The following is an 18,406-nucleotide window of genomic DNA, read 5'->3' as shown; positions in this document are numbered from 1 at the left end:
TGACATGCATATCAACCAGGAAAAATAATGTGAAACAGCACTTCACCAACTTGTTGGGAAGGTGGGATAAGCACTATACTTTCAAGAAATTGCTCTCTGCATTTTCCTGGACACTGATGGATGTTTCAGCACTACAATCTTTGAATTGATGGTTAGAGATGCAGAGGAGCATGGCATTAACACCAACATATGGAAGTGGATTGAGGCCTTGCTGAGTAAACAAAAGGTAGAAGCCACCTCATTGAATTAAAAAATTATGATCAACATAGGGTGTCTGCAAGGAGAGGATCTGTTGCCACTATTGTGGAACCTATATCTGAACAAACTCATTGATGCCAAGAATACACAGACAATTTAGTAATAGTCACATTGCACATTCAGCATTGTGCAAAACTAGTGCAGGAAATGGGATCTAAGAGTCAGTCCCATATATGGTGGTACCTGTATATTCAAATCCACCTGTAACTGTTCTCGCATCAAGCCAAAGCCCAAACACATAAAAATCACGATGCTACATTTTCACCCACATCATTGGGTTCAACTGTGGTTACTGATTTATTCTCTGTATAACTTAAATATTTAACAGTTGATTTCTTGTACGTTAATATACACCCGAACAAATTCCTGTTAAGAAACCTATCTTAAAAGTAAATGTACTTATTAAACAAGCACTTTTCGTATCTTAAAGTAATCAGCAATCTTTCATTTGCTGATATACCATTCCTCATTTGCTTCTTTTCCTTTGTTAGAATGCCCTCAGCACAGCACATCATTCACTAAAATTGTCACAGACATTCTGAAGTAGTTAAAAAATTTTGCAGAGTTTCTCTCAGTAACTCATGAACTGTAAAAATAGTCCATGTTTCTCTCAAGTTGTTAATACAGGCTGAATCCAATACTTACATTGTCACTGGGGTGTCTGTATTTTTTCTACAATAACATAACAAAAAGCAACTCTTCCTCATCATGTAACTGGCTTGTACATGCACAAATACAGCTCTTGCCCCAGAGCTTCAGCTTCACAGTTCAGTCACACTCCTGGTGATTTGATTGCACTAATCATTTGCTCAATAGTCACACACTGCCTCACTTCAACTGTACAGCTGAACTGCTGCAGTGGAGTCACTAGTGTGAAAGCAGCCTAAAGATGAAGAAAAGAAAATGAAGATTTGGAGTTAAACTAGAAGACCACAAGTCTATATTAAATAAAAGGTGGGTCGATGGATGTATCCTGAGATGGGTCTCGACACACACTTTTCAATGCAACTGGCACAATGTGGTTAGAATCGCATGCTGAAAAGGTTAGTTCACCTAGAGACTGTGACCAATCTCTGAAATATTTCTAAGATGACCAATAAAAAGCTTTGTTGTGACATGATAGATAGGGAAATGTAGAATCAACAGTGAGAAAATAACTAATATAATGAATTTTAACTTCTTCTTCTTCTTCTTCTTCTTAGGACCACGCATAATCGACATTTGTTGGCCTTCCTTTTCACCCAGGATTCCTTCATACGTAACGAATGGGCTGGTTTTCATTGCGCAGACCACATATGTCGGTTTTAACTAATTTTGTTTGGATATAATTATTTCCATAGATTTATTAATTGGTTTAATTTACAATTGTCTTGTAAAAGGTGGCTTATCATATTTTATCATATTTACTTGACTATAAGACACAGCTTTCTTCCCAAATTCCTCATTAGGAAAAATACTTTCTGCCATCATTATTGCATAATTTGTAATCTATGAAAGAACTAAAATAAATATGAAAAACTAACCCTGAAGCTTGGTCTTTTTTAGCATGTGTTACTCTTTAACATATATCAAACACAAATGTACCAGTAATATTTTAAATGATGGCATAAACGGCTGGTCTTCTGGGTCCAAAATTTTTCTAAGTGTTTGGTGCTCAAAGTGTTAAGTTTTGAATGAGATTCAGACACTCCATGATTTACGAAATTCATCACACTTCCTCACACATAACATAATTCATCTTCTGCAAAAAGAAATTTACTTTGAAAGAAATAATTCTCAAAACACCATTCGAAATATTTTCCTGTGACAGATTAGAAATATAGACAGTTGTGAAGCCACACTCATCAAAAGTAGTTTGTTATTCTCAAATATTGCTCAGTCTTCATCATCCTAGAGACTTTGACAAATTTTGCTGTCAGCAGACACTTGTGCATGAACTTTGTTTTGTTGTTTTCTTTACAACTAACATTTTATTTTGGTGTTATTCCCTTGTTTGTATTTTATTACTGCAGTATTATTCTGCAGCAGTGGGCTAAAGTAAATTTTTTTGTTAGACTATCAGTCCTTATCTCACCAGACAAAATCACAAAAATTTAACTGAAAACTAAAACAAAGAAAAGTTCCCAGGTTTTTCCTGAATTCTTCCCAGCTGAAAAAATTCACAGTTTTTTTCCAGATTTCCTGGTTTTCCCAGGGTGTGTACCCCTGACCTTACATTCACAAATAAAACTAATGTTACAGAAGACAACATATTTACAATGTGTAATGTAAAAATTGGGGTTGTCTCATATCTATAGATGAAGTTTCGAACTTGAGAGCACACACCGATTTAATATGAAGAATTCGGAAGGATTGGTGATACCAGTTTGGCTACCAGATGAGTAAAGGGAGCGGAGTGGTGAGTGGGTAGCCAATTTCATCATGCTGCCAAATGTGGGAATGTGTAAGATGTGCCTTGGCGTTTTACAAACGTCTACCACAACTAAACTGCAGTTTTCTGAATCCATTAATAAACAGAATTGAATTCACTTTAAAATTGGAGAAGTACTCAAGAAAAGAACACATTTCTACAGGAGATATGTTATAACATATTCACACAGAACACTAGAAACACAGTACAGCAATTGAAATATGAGTTTCAACAACAGAGCTAAGGCTCCTCTGTAGATTTTCATGGTTCACTGCAGAATTAATCTGAGATGGCACAATTTCTGCCAATTCAGCTGAAGGGAACTGAGAGAACAGCATTGTTGTTATTCTGTTTGCTTATATTGTCAGCACCTTAAGAACTGTAACCTGCAGCAATCGGTAATGGATGCAAATTACAGCAATGACACTATTGAGATAAATGTGTTGGTTTACATAGACACTATAACAGTAATTTTGAGTTAATGGTGATCTATGAAACAGAGGCCACAAATAGATGTACAGCAGGAAGAAAATTTAACGTCACAAACGTGAATTTACATAGGTGGCATCACATAAAGAACATGAGTTTCACACATCCAACTTTCAGGTGACTAATGCAAAGGACGTTTCATGAACTGGAGCAGCATGTTATTTAGTGCATTCAAGAGAAACACAATGAAGGCTTTACAATAACTCAAGAAATTATCCGAAGCAAGACACCAGAAATAGAGAGGAATTTTCCAATGCCATGTGTCATAGAATTCAGAGAACTTACTGGTGGGTGCATGAGAATGATGAAAAGGACTGAGCTTACAATAAGATGTAGAACAGTGCTCAGTGACTTCCTGTGGTGTATGAAGAAAAATTACTTCAGTATTGGCACCATATAATCAGTCTATGGAAAAGGCACACACCTATATCCTAGTCCATATGAGTGACACAAGTCAGACACCTCTTTGCTTTGACATGCCATGATACTGGTAATTATAATGTTGATAAGGATTACAAATATGATATCACAGATTACTGACTTATACACAAAGCAAAAATAGGAAGACAAGATAGAAATTGATGTAAATCATTTCTTTCATTATTTTATTTCTTGTTGTACTATCAAAATGTAGACAATCAATAAATGGCATAAGTTTACAATTCAGTCAAGACATGGAAAATCCTGGATGGAATGTAACAATATTATGAAGAGAAATTTGCTACTCACCATATAGCATAGATGCTGAGTGGCAGATAGGCACAACAAAAAGACTGTCACAAATAAAGGTTTTGGCCATTAAGGCCTTCGACAACAATAGATGACACACACATACATACACACGCAAACGCAACTCACACAAATACATACACACGCAAACGCAACTCACACACACGACTGCAGTCTCAGGCAACTGAAACCATACTGTGAGCAGCAGCACCAGTGCATGATGGGAGTGGTGACTGGATGGTGATAAGGAGGAGGCTGCAAGGTGGGGAGGGGGGGGGGGATAGTATAGTGGGGCTGACAGACAGTGAAGTGCTGCAGGTTAGACAAAGGGCAGGGGAAGGGGTGCAGAGGAGGGGGGGGGGGGGGAAAGGTGAGGAAGTACCAGGAAAGGAGAGATATAAAAAGAATGGGCATGATGGTGGAATGATGGCTGTGTAGTGCTGGAATGGGAACACGGGAGGAACTAGATGGGTGAGGACAGTGACTAACAAAGGTTGATGCCAGGAGGGTTACGGGAATGTAGGATATATTGCAGGGAAAGTTGACACCTGTGCAATTCAGAAAAAGCTGGTGTTGGTGGGAAGGAACCATATGCCACAGGCTGTAAAGCAGTCTTTGAAATGAAGGAGATCATGTTTGGCAGCATGTTCAGCAACAAGGTGGTCCACTTGTTTCTTGGCCACGGTTTGTCAGTGGCCATTCTTGCAGACAAACAGCTTGTTGGTTGTCATACCCAGATAAAATGCAGCACAGTGGTTGCAGCTTAGATTGTAGATCACATTAGTCATTATGCAGGTAGCCCTGCCTTTGATGGGATAGGTGATATTCATGACCAGACTAGAGTAGGTGGTGGTGGGAGGATGTATGGGATAGGTCTTGCATCTAGATCTATTACACGGGTATGAGCCATGAGGTAAGGGATTTAGAGCATTGGTTGTGTAAGGATGGACGAGTATATTGTGTAGGTTTGGTGGATTGCAGAATACCACTGCGGGACGGGTTGGAAGGATAGTGGCATGACATTTCTCATTTCAGGGCAAGACGAGAGGTTAACAAAACCCTGGCAGAGAATGTAAGTCAGTTGCTCCAGTCCTGTGTGGTACTGAATTATGAGGGGAATGCTCCTCTGTGGCTGGATGGTGGGACTTTGGGAGGTGGTGGGAGACTGGAAAAATGAGGTTGTTTTTGTACAAGGTTGGGGGGATAGTTATGGTCAGTGAAGGCTTCAGTGAGACCCTCAGTACATTTCAAGAGGAACTGCTCGTCACTGCAGAAGCGACGACCATGGGTGACTAGGCTATAAGGAGTTGACTTCTTGGTATTGAATGGATGGCAGCTGTCGAGTGGAGGGATTGATGGTGGTCAGTAGGTTTGATATGGATGGAGGAACTGATGTAGCCTTCTTTGACCCACCACCATGGATCCTTGCTCCTTCCATCTGTGTCAATACAGAAAGTTTCCTTATCCCTAGCCAGATCCCAGTCCCACACACTGTTCCTACATTGTTGCTTGGCTCATGGAATCTCCCCTAATAGTCTTACCATCAAATTACCCATCTCTGGCTGCCACCTCTACTACCACAGTGACCCCCACCTGTTGAAATTCTGCCTGCCGGAGTGGCCGAGCAGTTCTAGGCGCTTCAGTCTGGAACCGCACGATTGCTACGGTCGCAGGTTCGAATCCTGCCTCGGGCATGGATGTGAGTGATGTACTTAGGTTAGTTAAGTTTAGGTAGTTCTAAGTTCTAGGAGACTGATGACCTCAGATGTTAAGTCCCGTAGTGCTCAGAGCCATTTGAAATTTTTGTTCAAATTCCACCAATCCTTAATCCTTAGCCCTTACCAACATAGTCCTGCAAAAACATATGAAGCCCAAACCTTGTTGCAGTACCTTCTCTCTGTCCACAATATTCTACTGCTATGTAATCCCAATTTCCTGGAACACACACTGAAACTCTTGCCCTCCATTAATTAAAGTAACATGCACAACACCACCTCAAAAAGCTCTCCGACCTGCTCACTTCCTACTCCTGCCTTGGAGTATAATTGTCCACCATCACTACAACAACCTCCAAACCTCCCCCACATCCACTCAAGCTGAAAAACCCTGTCTCACAGACCTACTCTACTTACCCCACCCTCCAAAACTGCCTCCCAACACAACACAGAACCCAGAACCTAAACACAGCCATAACACAGTCAAGAACCTTTCCTCCAGAAGCCTTAGCCCCACAGAAATATCAGTTCTTTCCAAAGGCCTCACCTTTTGCCCCATTGCTAAAATAAATCATGCAGGATCTGTTAAAGACCTTCTCTCCTTCTCCCAGTCCCTGCAGTGAAAACACATTTTTCCCCCAGCCCTACCAGTCAGACTCAACCAAAGACCAATATTAAACCTTGCCTAACTCATTTCATCCAACCATGATCCACTCCCACTGTCCCCAAATCACCCATTGTTAACTTTCCAGAATTTCTTAACCTCGAACTTTGCCTCACCATCATTCCCCAAATCCCTCAACATGCAAACTAACCATACATTCACAGAAAGAACCACAGTCCAACATCAAAAAACTGATTCCAACCTTACAATCCTACCAACGGAGAAAGGCTCCACCACTGTCATTTTCAACCACTAGGATAACCTGGCGGAATGACTCTGCCAGCTGTCAGAAACTTCCACCTACAAACCTTGCTACAGTGACCCCATTCCAGAAATCCAGAAGGATCTCTAGTCACTATTCAAATCTTTAGGCCCATCCCAGAACTTCTCCCTGGAGTCCATTTCTCTACTCACACCTACCAATCCCCGCACTCGTACCTTCTATATGCTTCCTAAAGTACATAAACGTAACCACCCATGATCTCCCATTGTGGCCGGTTACTGTGTCCCCATTGAGAGAATCTCTGCTCTCATAGACCAAACCTTCAACCTACTACTCAGAACCTACCCCCCTACATAAAAGATACCAACCATTTCCTCCACCGACTCTCCACACTTCCTGTCCCTTTACCATACGGTGCCCTGCTCGTCACTACTGATGTCACGTCCCTTTACACTAACATTCATAATGCCCATGGCCTTACTGCTACTGAACACTACCTTTCCCAATACCCAACAGATTCCAAACCAACAACCTTCTTCCTAGTCACCATGACCAACTATCCTCACCCACAATTACTTCTCCTTCGAAGGCATTACCTACAAACAAATCCGAGGTACGGCTATGGGCACCCACATGGTGCCATCCTGTGCCAAACTATTCATGGGCCATCTAGAAGAATTCTTCCTAAAAACCTGGAGTCCTAAACCCCCCACCTGGTTCAGATTCACTGATGACATGTTTGCTATCTGGACTGAAGGTGAGCACACCCTACCCAAATTCCTCCAGAACCTCAACAACTTCTCCCCAGTTTGCTTCACCGGGTCCCACTCAACCCAACGAGCCACCTTCCTAGATGTTGACCTCCACCTCAAAGATGGCTACATTAGTACCTCCATCCATATCAAACCTACTAACCACCAGCAATACCTACACTTCGACAGTTGTCGTCCATTCCCTATCAAGAAGTCCGCTCCACACAGCCTAGTCATCCGTGGTCATCGCATCTGCAGTGATGAGCAGTTCCTCTTGAAATGTTCTGAGGGTCTCACTGAAGCCTTCACTGACCGTAACTATGCCCCCAACCTTGAACAAAAACAAATCTCCCGTGCCTTATCTTTCCAGTCTCCCACCACCTCCCAGAGTCCAACTGTCCGGCCACAGAGAAGCGTTCCCCTCATAGCTCAGTACCACACAGGACTGGAGCAACTGAATTACATTCTCCGCCAGGGTTTTGATTACCTCTCATCTTGCCCTGAAATGAGAAATGTCCTGCCCACTATCCTTCCAACCCCTACCACAGTGGTATTCCACTGTCCACCAAATCTACACGATATACTCATCTATCCTTACCCGCTCCCAGTCCCTTACCTCATGGCTCATACCTCTGTAATACACTTACATGCAAGACCTGTCCATTACATCCTCCTACCACCACCTAATCCAGTCCAGTCACTAATATCACCTATCCCATCAAAGGCAGGGCTACCTGTTAATCCAGTCATGTGATCTACAAGCTAAGCTGCAACCACTGTGCTGCATTCTATGTAGGCATGACAGGCAACGAACTGTCTGTCTGCATGAATGGCCACCAACAAACTGTGGCCAAGAAACAAGTGGACCACCCTGCTGCTGAACACGCTGCCAAAACTGATCTTCATTTCAAAGACTGCTTCACAGCCTGTGACAAATGGATCCTTCCCACCAACACCAGCCTTTCTGAATTGTGCAGGTGACAACTTTCCCTACAATACATCCTACATTCCCGTAACCCTCCTAGCATCAACCTTCTTTAGTCACTGTCCTCACCCATCCAGCCCCTTCCCTGGTCCCATTCCAGCACTACACAGCCATCATTCCATCATCACACCCATTCTTTTTATTACTCTCCTTTCCTGCTACTTCCCCCCCCCCTTTCCTCTCCATCTCTCCCCTGCTCTTCATCTAATATTCAGCACTTCACTGTCCACCAGCCCCACTATACTATCCCTCCCCCTCCCCACCCCAGCCTCCTCCTTACCCACATCCAGTCACTACTCCCATCATGCACTGGTGGTGCTGCTCACAGTGTGAATTCAGCTGCCTGAGACTGCAGTCGTGTGTGTGAGTTGCATTTGCTGGACTGTGTGTGTCTGTGTATGTGTGTCTGTCGTGTATTGTTGACGAAGGCCTTAATGGACAGTAGCTTTATTTGTGACAGTCTTTTTGTTGTGCCTATCTATGACTCAGGTTCTCTGCTATATGATGATTAGCTAATTTCCTTTTCATAATATAAGTTTACAATAAGTATAAAGTTAATTTTTTAGGCAGATATTTACTTCTTATCAATAAACCAGTTTGTCATTCTGATCAGTCAGAACATGTTAAGACAAAAAAATTTCAAGGTGCCTCTTAAGAAAGGGAGCTTAGTACTTCCTAAATATTTTGGTATAATGTGATTTAGTTGGTAATGGCAAATTAATCTGTTTTGGTGGGTATTATTTTAAAACTTTTTAGGGTGTCAGCAGTGTTATTTCCACACAGGAAAGAACAGGAAAGATAGTTGACCATAAATGTAGGTTAATGAGTGCTATCATCAGCATCAGAATAACTACTATACTGTGCTAAAATGGACAATAAAATAACAATTTTAAGATGTTCACATGATTGCTAATATAATGTTTATGACACACTAATATGTAGTTTTATAAATAGTAACCTATTGGCAATGATTGCTGGTGAGAATGTTATAGATGGGAACTCAGAAGTCTGTCTAAAATGATTAAGATAAAATAAAAACATGCATGCAGGCGGTTTAATTTTCTTTTGCAAGGTAGGAGTAGTACTGTTTCATCTTAAAAAGTATATGTGTTTATGAGAAGGATGGTTTACCCACATATATATAGTGTGGAAGGAAATAGGGTAGATGTACCAAGGAAGGAAGAACAACAATTTGAAAAAGAAATATGACTGAGGAACGAGGTTTGAACTTTATTTCAATACAAGTGAAATATTTAATATTTTGAGACCTGTTACAATGCAGAATAAAACTAGCCTGAGTTGCACAAGGCTTATAAAAATAAGTAAGTAGTAAAGTATTAAAGTTATGAGGAGTGTCTGACATTGTGCAATAAAAATAATAGAAGTCAAAAATATAAATGTCATAGCAGGGTTTAAGATTTCTAGGTTCTCAGAATATAATTTCACCTGTGTCAATACCAAGATAAAACTGAGAACTACCATGGAACAAAAAGATAACCGGGATCTATTGTTTTCTCAAGAAGATGAATTTTTTAATATTCTTTCTTGTAAAAGTAGTATAAAAGCACATTATTCTAACCGTACTGCAGTTACCATTAATATTCAAATTCTGTAATAAAAATCAGTATTTGGTGCAAATACACAAGCATATTATTACAATTATATTGTAGTTGCAATCAAGATTTTAATGAGATGTACAAACATAAATGCACATTCCTTCTGTTATAACAGAGTTACCATTATATTTACGAAGGTCAAGATAAAACAATGAGATATGCAAATGGGAAGCACATTCATTTTCCCAATTGTGGTTAGTTTTATAACATGCCAGCACTTATAGGCCAGCACTTAAAGCGATGTATCAAAAGAATTTATTATTAACATAAAAAGACTACAGAATGACACAAACAGTACATATGAAGTAGGGAAAGTAGCTATACCTATAGTGACATCATTCATCTAAGAGGTGGGGATGTGTGGCGAAGCATATCATGTGTATTCCTATGTCTTCTTAATGATGAAAGATTCTCATGAATTAAAAGTATAGAATAATGAAAGAGAGGTAAGAGCACAGATATTTCACAGGATTGTTTTTTATTTGAATATGGCGAGTCATGGCGAGAGATGGCACATGTCTTCAAGATGGGACAGTGATGAAAGCAAATTTGTGAGAAGAAATACCTGCTAGAAGGTAAATATGTGAGTTCCAGAAGATGTGCAAATGTATGAACAATATTTACAAATAATTCTGACAATAGTTACTATGTGGTGTAAATAGATAAATGGAATGCTCTTCTAATATTCAATTTATGATAGTATTATGTATTGGAGCATTATGATTATTGACAGAAGCTACTGATGTTACAAGTTCAATGATGTACATGTTTAATGTCAATATATGGTTTATTAATATGAATGCAATTACAATGATCTTTAAAAAATTGTGGTATTGAGTTTCTTGACAACAATAACAACATAGTTGTAGAATAAGTCCAGCAGAACCTTTCAAGAGGTCATGGTCCATAAAATAAAAAAGTCACACAGGAACTGCATTAATAATACAATGTCCAAAGGAACAGCTGGAGAATTAGCGAACTATTGTAGTTTCTGAGCATTAAATATGTATGGAGAGACACTGTCTGTGGTAACCACTGGACATTTCAGCAGAAAGTAAATGTGAGTTTTCAGCAAGAGGAAACAGGAAATTCACTAGGACGTCAAGTGTAAGTGACAATCTGAAGTGCAAGAATGCTTCAAGAGGATCCCACAAAAATCAGTTGATAGTCAGGAGATATGACCACCACGTACACAGCTCTGCATTTTTCATCTGCAGGTTTACACTGTTTGGTGATAATGGAATTAGTCTACATAACATCTGAATTCCAATATATGCCTACACCTTACTATGTTTTATTTAACAACTGCAAAATCATGTCTGTTGTATTTCCCCTCTGGCTGACAATATTTTTACATTTCTGGTGTTATAAAATCTCCATTTATCTGGAAATATGTCAGTAGCATGTTTTTAGGTTGGTGCCATGACATTATTTTAATGTTTAAAAAAGATTATTCCATTAACAGCTTCAATTCTGAACTTTAAAAAAGGACAGCTATTTCACAGTGGCTATGGGGAAACATTCAGAACATACACAAACAGAAGCAGAATCAAAATTGCTGAAGTGTCAGTAGTCCAATGTCTCTGTGTGACATTCTGGAATGACAGAATAAGCAGTGGTGGCTGCTGTGTCGGAGTACAAGAGCACATGAACACCCAACTTTTGACACCTTGTGGATTTGTTGGCCATTTTTCTTTGAATGCTGTTAAACGTAACATAGATGCAGTAATCTGAAATACACAGTACTAAATCTACTGTGCTTTGTATTGCTACTCCTCTAGACAATGTGAAACTTGACATCATGGTTGCGAGCACATCTTCAGTTATGCACATTTTAAGGACCTTTTGCACATGTACAACAAGTGTGACATCATTGCCTTATGGGTCACATGCATACAGATTTGATAAACAATGTGCATGGTTCACGGTGTGCATGCAGCTAAAAGTTTACAACAGTGCCACCAGGTGGTAGCACACTGCAGCAGACATTTATCCACATTTGCTCGGCATAAGTCACGCTAGATGTTAGCACCCTCTTCAGATATGCCAATTCATTCACTCTACAGTAAAATTAGATTCGATGCCAGTATATGTTATAGTTATAGTGATAGAAAAATCTAGTTTGTGGATTTGCATATGAGCTGCAGTACATTAAATTTTGAATTTTATCTTACAGTAATCCATTTAAGGCAATCAGAACCATAAGGGCCTAAAGCACATCAGCGTAGATTGTGAGATTGTACAATTGATCATTGATTTGAGCTTCTGAAATTTGTGCTGTAGGCCCACAGTGTATATATGAACATTCACGAAAAGCTGCCACACTGTTTACTCTTATATTCACTTAAATGCATGATTGACGATGGTGTGCTTTCAGCTTTTAAGGCACACAGAGCCTCATTTGTGTTCTTGTCAAGTGACCCTGTTGGTAGACATTGCTACTTGAATGTAATCATTTCCACAAACAGCAGCTTGTGTTCAAAGTTGGTTGTTTACTGTGCAGGAATTGATTTTGATGTGCAGTATCAACATTAACTCTGTTGAGTAGGTTTTTAAGTGGTAACAGAAAAGCAAATTATCAGGAAAAGTTAGCTCCAAAGGAATTAGGGTCTCCCAGACAAGATCTGTTGATTCAAAAAGTGATGAAATGAAATAAGTCTCTGTACAGGCAAATATTTAACAAAGAAGTGTACAACAGCATATGTTGTTGTGTTGGCTCAACATGAGAATGTCTGATTTTCAGCCCGAAAGTTAATTTGTTGACTAATACATGTGTTAGGGATCTTGTACATTTGTCCAAAAAAATAAAAAAGCACGAAAACTACCACTTACACAAAAATTCAAAATGGAGAGTAGTAAAAGCTTACATATTAGTTCATTTCTGTCCTAAAATGCAATTAATTATGTCCAAAACAACAAAATTCCACAAAAAACATTTTTTTTTCTTTTCTTATCCTTGTTATGACTATTATTATTATTATTATTATTATTATTGCCACTGGCTGTAGTTGCGTAAACGTGTTGATAAGCATAACTGTTATACAGCAGAGGATATTAATTTGAGCTCTCAAATTTATCTGAATCTAAAAATTTTTGAACACCCAGAACATATACTCACGATCCGCCTCTGAGAATAAGAACCTCCAGCTTAAAGGTGCCCTATGCATATCAGATAGTGCAAAGGATCAATTCAGAGAGATTTAATGGATAATTTACAAGAAAACTTAGAATAATGGGTACTAACAAAACAGGCATATAGAGGAGAAGGAAACAAGCAAATAATCCTAACAAACACAGGTCTGGAAACCAACAATTTCCCCAATACGACATATTACACGGAGTACATACAAGCCATATAAGAGATTTTCTGAGGATACAAACTGCACTAGTGGTCAAACACTTTACAATGAGTGTTCCAGAGGGCCGCCATTCATGTGAAGCTCAGCTACAGCGAGCACATTCAGATGGATGTAGGTTGTAGTGGTTCTGCACAGATGAAGAGGCTGACACAAGACAGACTAGCATGGAGAGCTGCATAAACCAGTCTTTGGATTAAAGACCACAACAACAGAGAGAAATTCTACAGACTGTGACTACCAAACTGCATTCAGAACTCCACAACACCGACTGTAGGAGAAGAAGGCCACTTCCCGAGTTGCGGCCAACAGCTGCACCCATCCTCCAGGCAGCCTGCAGCCTGCGACCAGCATCTCAGGAACTCGGTGGCCTGCCCCTGCCCCCGCCCCCGTCCCGCCCCCGCCCCGGCCCCTGCCCCTGCCCCAGCCCCTGCCCCACCAGTCAGACCCCCCTCTCATCCCTGATAAAGGACTGCTGTTTCTCTCTTTCCATGTCCTTCTATCAGCTGCATTGTGAGTTGCAATTTCTGAAGACAAACTGTGAATTCAACAATTTCCTGTATCCAATATTCCATTTTATGCAATAGCCAAACACAAGCTGTCACACACGGAAAATAGCAGTTTGCTGTGAATACTGTGAGTAAGTGTTGCTGGTCTGCAAAGGAATTGCTTACCAAATTTGCATTTGATTGGATCTGATTTGTCCAGTGTTCAGAATAAAAATTAGATGACGATTCCCTCATTATAACACAAGTACGCAGCCGACACGACAGTGTTATAAGAGTCTACCAACAAATACTTGTGGAACACACTGTGTAAGCATTAATGCACATCCGGAGGAAGGCTAGTTACAATTTTCCAAAAACTTATTTTTTATAACAGATATATATTATTTACTTTTGTCAGTCATAATTTATCAATAAAACCGTGGCTGCCAGCAACAGATGCTTTGCTGATAATAGTGAAATCATTGTGTTACTCTTACATGCATACACAAGCATTTCATGATAGGTGGAATAAAAATAAAAGAATATGTTACATCTGTCTACACACATATTCCCAAGGAACTATCATGATATATAAATTACAGCACATACAGATTTTTGGCAATAGTTATTTTTTATATCACCTGTGGGTTAAAATAGTATCTCCACCATATTCCATAAAACCTCCTACAGAGCATAAATGTGAATGTGAACAGAGAGTAAAATGTATGACTTATGAGGCTTACTGCAGCATATAGGCGAGAAACAGTTTTGCCAAACAATATCTGCAACATTCCTTAACAAAAAAGGAAAGATGAAGATTGAAGAAAAGTTTGAGATACAGAGAACAAAAGGTTGCACCCCTGTACACCAACTTTCAGATTTATATGTACAGTCCAAAACAGCTTCTATGATCCAGTATTAGGTTAGTTTTTAAGGCAGGCCCAAAAAATTATATGTAGAATATTAATCACTAAGTGAGATAGATATTGGTATGGCAAGCAGTGACAGTAATCACAGGCATCAATTGTATATATCAGAGTACTCCTCATCTCAACTGTCAACTTCTTGAGTTTATTTTTGTTGCAAATAGATATCACCTTACTCTTCTACCATCTAATAATTTCTTGTCTGTCATGATAATACCATGTAGTTTGTTCCTTCTGTCAACTAGGTTATGTTAACAATTGTGTCCAGTTTGGTACAGTTGAAAAAAAGAGTTTTTCACCTCCTCCACTGCAGACTGAAAGGTCAGGTCAGGGGAAAGTATGCTGTCCGTAAGTAAATTGTAAAAATATGTAATATAAAACATACAAAAAAAGTTTGACGGATTCTATAATGAACGACAAAACTCATCCCCCATAAAAGGAAGTTGAGCAACAGAAATTATGCCACAAATGTTGGACATTATGCTCCAGTGTATGAGTATAGTATGATGTGAAATATTAATATTACTCATTCAGAATCACACATTACTGTATCTCTCATATATTTGCATAAAATCTTTCTACGGTACAGTCCAAACAACTACATTTTGTATCCTTGCACAGAGATCTAGAGAGTGTACTGACCTGTTTGTACGGGTTGTTGGCCGAGTAAGGAGGAGGAGCACTATAGCCAGGACCGGTGTCCTCCTGTGTCGCAATGCTGGGGTCCGACGAGCTCTTGATGAGGCGAGGAGGAGGGGATGCAGTCACCACTCCACTCCCGTGAGGCTCTGGGGAAAGGTCGAGGTCGGATTCGGGGGAGGAAGCGTAGGATAGGCGAGACGTCATAGGGAACAAGAAGTCATCTGACAGGGCTTCGTCGGGCTAGAGAGAAAGGGGAATGTGTGTTAAACCAAATAAGCCAATCTCGAGTGAGTCAAAAGGGGGCTCTTACATGAGGGAGTTAGATTATGTGAGGAGGTCAAGTATGCAATGGGAAAGCAAAAGCTGAGGCCACATGTAGTTCTTCATATACACATGAAAGTGAAGAAAAAGAATTACAGTTAAGAGACTCTTATGTCACAGCCTCACATTCATATACACTATAAGACAAACACACACACACACACACACACACACACACAAGTACATCATTATATACACTGATTTGTGAATATAAGGAAAAAAAAGACACACACACAAATATTATATGTGCTAAAAAAGTAATGAGGCTGACCATATTATAAAGACTGAGGTTATACTACGTACCAATCTACACTATATTTTGTTTCGTTGCTGATACCGACAATGAGTTGAAATGAATCACCATTGATCTCACTCTCAACAGTGCCAATTTTCTGCCACTCTCTCTTGCTGTCCCTCCCCCCACCTCTCCCCCCTTCCGAGATTTACAGTTGTTACCTAATGTAATCAAACGGTTGTGGCCAGCAGTACAGTAAAACACTTACTTACCATCAATGATGAACACAGATGAGTTTATTTATGAATTACATACAGGCTGTGAAATGTTATACATTCAAAATCTCCTGTCTTGCACAAAATCCTGTGAAAGTTAACTATGAGGGAAGTGGAGACATCGATAACAAGGTCACTAGAGATAGGGATTGAGAAGGGAGGGGGGGGGGGGGGAAGGAACTGGCCATGTCATTTTTAAAGGATTTGTCTGAGAATTTGTTTTAACCACCTTGGATGAACTGTGGAAAACCTAAATCTCAACAGCCTGTATGGCATCTCAACAGTCACCCTCCACAATAACAAGTCTTACCACTGTGCCACTTTGCTCAGCAAGAGCTAACTACAGCAATCAAAAACAATTAAATGAGTGAATCCAAACTGACCACTGCCAAGGATCTTGAGTTCTCATATGGCATGTAGAATTACCACAGGGGACACGAAATCGGGAACAAACTCTGAATGTATCTAAAGGGTCAAAATGCAGGAAGAATCAGAAATCTCCTGAGGTTAATCCACTAATTTTCCAGAAAGGTGTAGAGTTAAATTTACATTTACACAAAATGACATCTGGCCACCCATTCCCATGTCCTTTATCCAGCTGATGCTGCATTGGCACCAATATGCTACTTCTCCAACTTCACTGAGAACTGTATCTGTATACAGGCCTTTATTACAGAGGATCACCACTTGCAAAGGCATTTCAAAGCTACTGGGAGCTGCTCCACAGGATGGCAAACTTGTACCCCTTCTGTCTGCATCTAGTGTATACGGCATGATTAATATGACATCAGTTTTCAAAGTGTTTGTGCATTATGTAACGAAGGTGGAACCTGGGAACTGGCTCGCTATTTACCTCTGTGGTCACGGAAAACCACCTAAAACCAAATCTGGGCTGCTTGTCATTAATCCAAGCACTAGATTCGATCAAAGGTTGGTGTGCCCCTCCTGTCCTGGAAGTGGGTACTTAATGCACTCAGCTATCTGAGTGGGTCGCAAGAGAGGATACATGAACAAAAATGTGGAAAAATATGCTAAAATCCTCACAGATGGGCTGGCAAAAATTTTTTACGAAATAATGTTACCAAAGATAAATCTTGGGCTGTTGAGTACAGTACTCAATTCAAATTCCAAATAAAGATCCATCCATTATTTGTACCACCATTACATGAAAAGTAAATGTTCTCTCTACTTTTTTCCTCACTGCAGCTAGATTATTCCCCAATGTGAATTTGTAAACCTGGAACAGTGTGTCGACTGATATTGTAATTGAGATGCTATCGAAAGACTTACAAAATGAAATTGTAATGTTGTGCTCGTCTAGTCCGGATTCTGTGACCCAGCCCACTGTTACTTAGTCTTCTTTTACTGAATTTTCCACACAAAAAGAAATCCAGTATAACCTACAATATTTTACAAAAGTGCTTCATTACTTTTTTACCACATTGTGTGTACACAGAAAGTGTAAGATCAGAATTAAAATGTATAAGAATAAAATATAACATACAGAAATAAGTAATAAGAAAACATAAAAGTAAAATATCACCATAATTAAAAATTGGAATTAATTATTTTCAAAGTGAATAAAACTTTGTGTATTTCTCAAGATGGGAACAAACATTTCATGCAAGGTAGGAAAAAATGAAAATGAAGCAAAGAGAACTGTGCACGATAAATTGTGTTTGAGGAACAGTGGTGATAAAATCTAACAGAGATAAAGCAAACATCCCATTGTTGCCGTGCACACACGTAACGACACAAATCAAGCAGTCTGTATTCCCTCCATCCTTTTTCCATCAGATCGTACAGTCATTTGACCGAAAGGGCCACTGGCAAATTATTGTACAATATAGATCACTGCCTTGGGCACTATAACTCCTGCAGCTGTCATATTTTATGCAAAACAACTGCAACACAGTTGGAATGTGGTCCCCCATAATGGGTCAGAAGCACATACTAGGTAACACGATAACAACTCTGTAATTTTATTGTATTTATTTCCTTAATTATGGCACACACATCAGTTCTGAAGGCTCGTGGAGGTACGAGTAACAGCAACTGTATTATTTCATGTCAAAATGTTAATTCAAAATTATTCAGTTTGACCTGCTCTTTTAATATGAAGTAGTAGTATATGATAAGTACAAAAGAGAATTGCTGGCCATTAGTTATGTTTACAAGTTGAAATGTTTAGGTACATCTAAAAGTAAAAGTGAATTCCCAGCTTTCGGAACAACAGATCTCCCTTCATCCCTGTTACACGCAGGTCTCTCATCCTGGGGTCTCAGCGAGTTGTCCTTTCTTTTTAACCCTTCGCACTAAATC

The 18,406-nt window shown here is 39.6% G+C and overlaps 1 protein-coding gene across 5 annotated transcripts in view; it reads right to left on the bottom strand.

Annotated features, from left to right (window-relative positions):
- Nucleotides 1–18,406, bottom strand: part of LOC126202545 (tight junction protein ZO-1) — a 731,102-nt gene that overhangs the window by 127,021 nt on the left and 585,675 nt on the right. For 4 of the 5 annotated variants that reach the window (XM_049936873.1, XM_049936876.1, XM_049936875.1 and 1 more), the window contains one exon: nt 15,254–15,493. The exons of the other annotated variant lie outside the window; for it this stretch is intronic. In XM_049936873.1, the coding sequence (XP_049792830.1) occupies nt 15,254–15,493 (240 nt within the window). The remainder of the gene's footprint in view (nt 1–15,253; nt 15,494–18,406) is intronic. 5 annotated transcript variants of the gene reach the window in all.

Source organism: Schistocerca nitens, chromosome 1 (assembly GCF_023898315.1).
Source record: "Schistocerca nitens isolate TAMUIC-IGC-003100 chromosome 1, iqSchNite1.1, whole genome shotgun sequence".
Classification (NCBI taxonomy): Eukaryota; Metazoa; Arthropoda; class Insecta; order Orthoptera; family Acrididae; genus Schistocerca; species Schistocerca nitens.
This window is presented reverse-complemented; position numbering and strand designations above follow the sequence as displayed.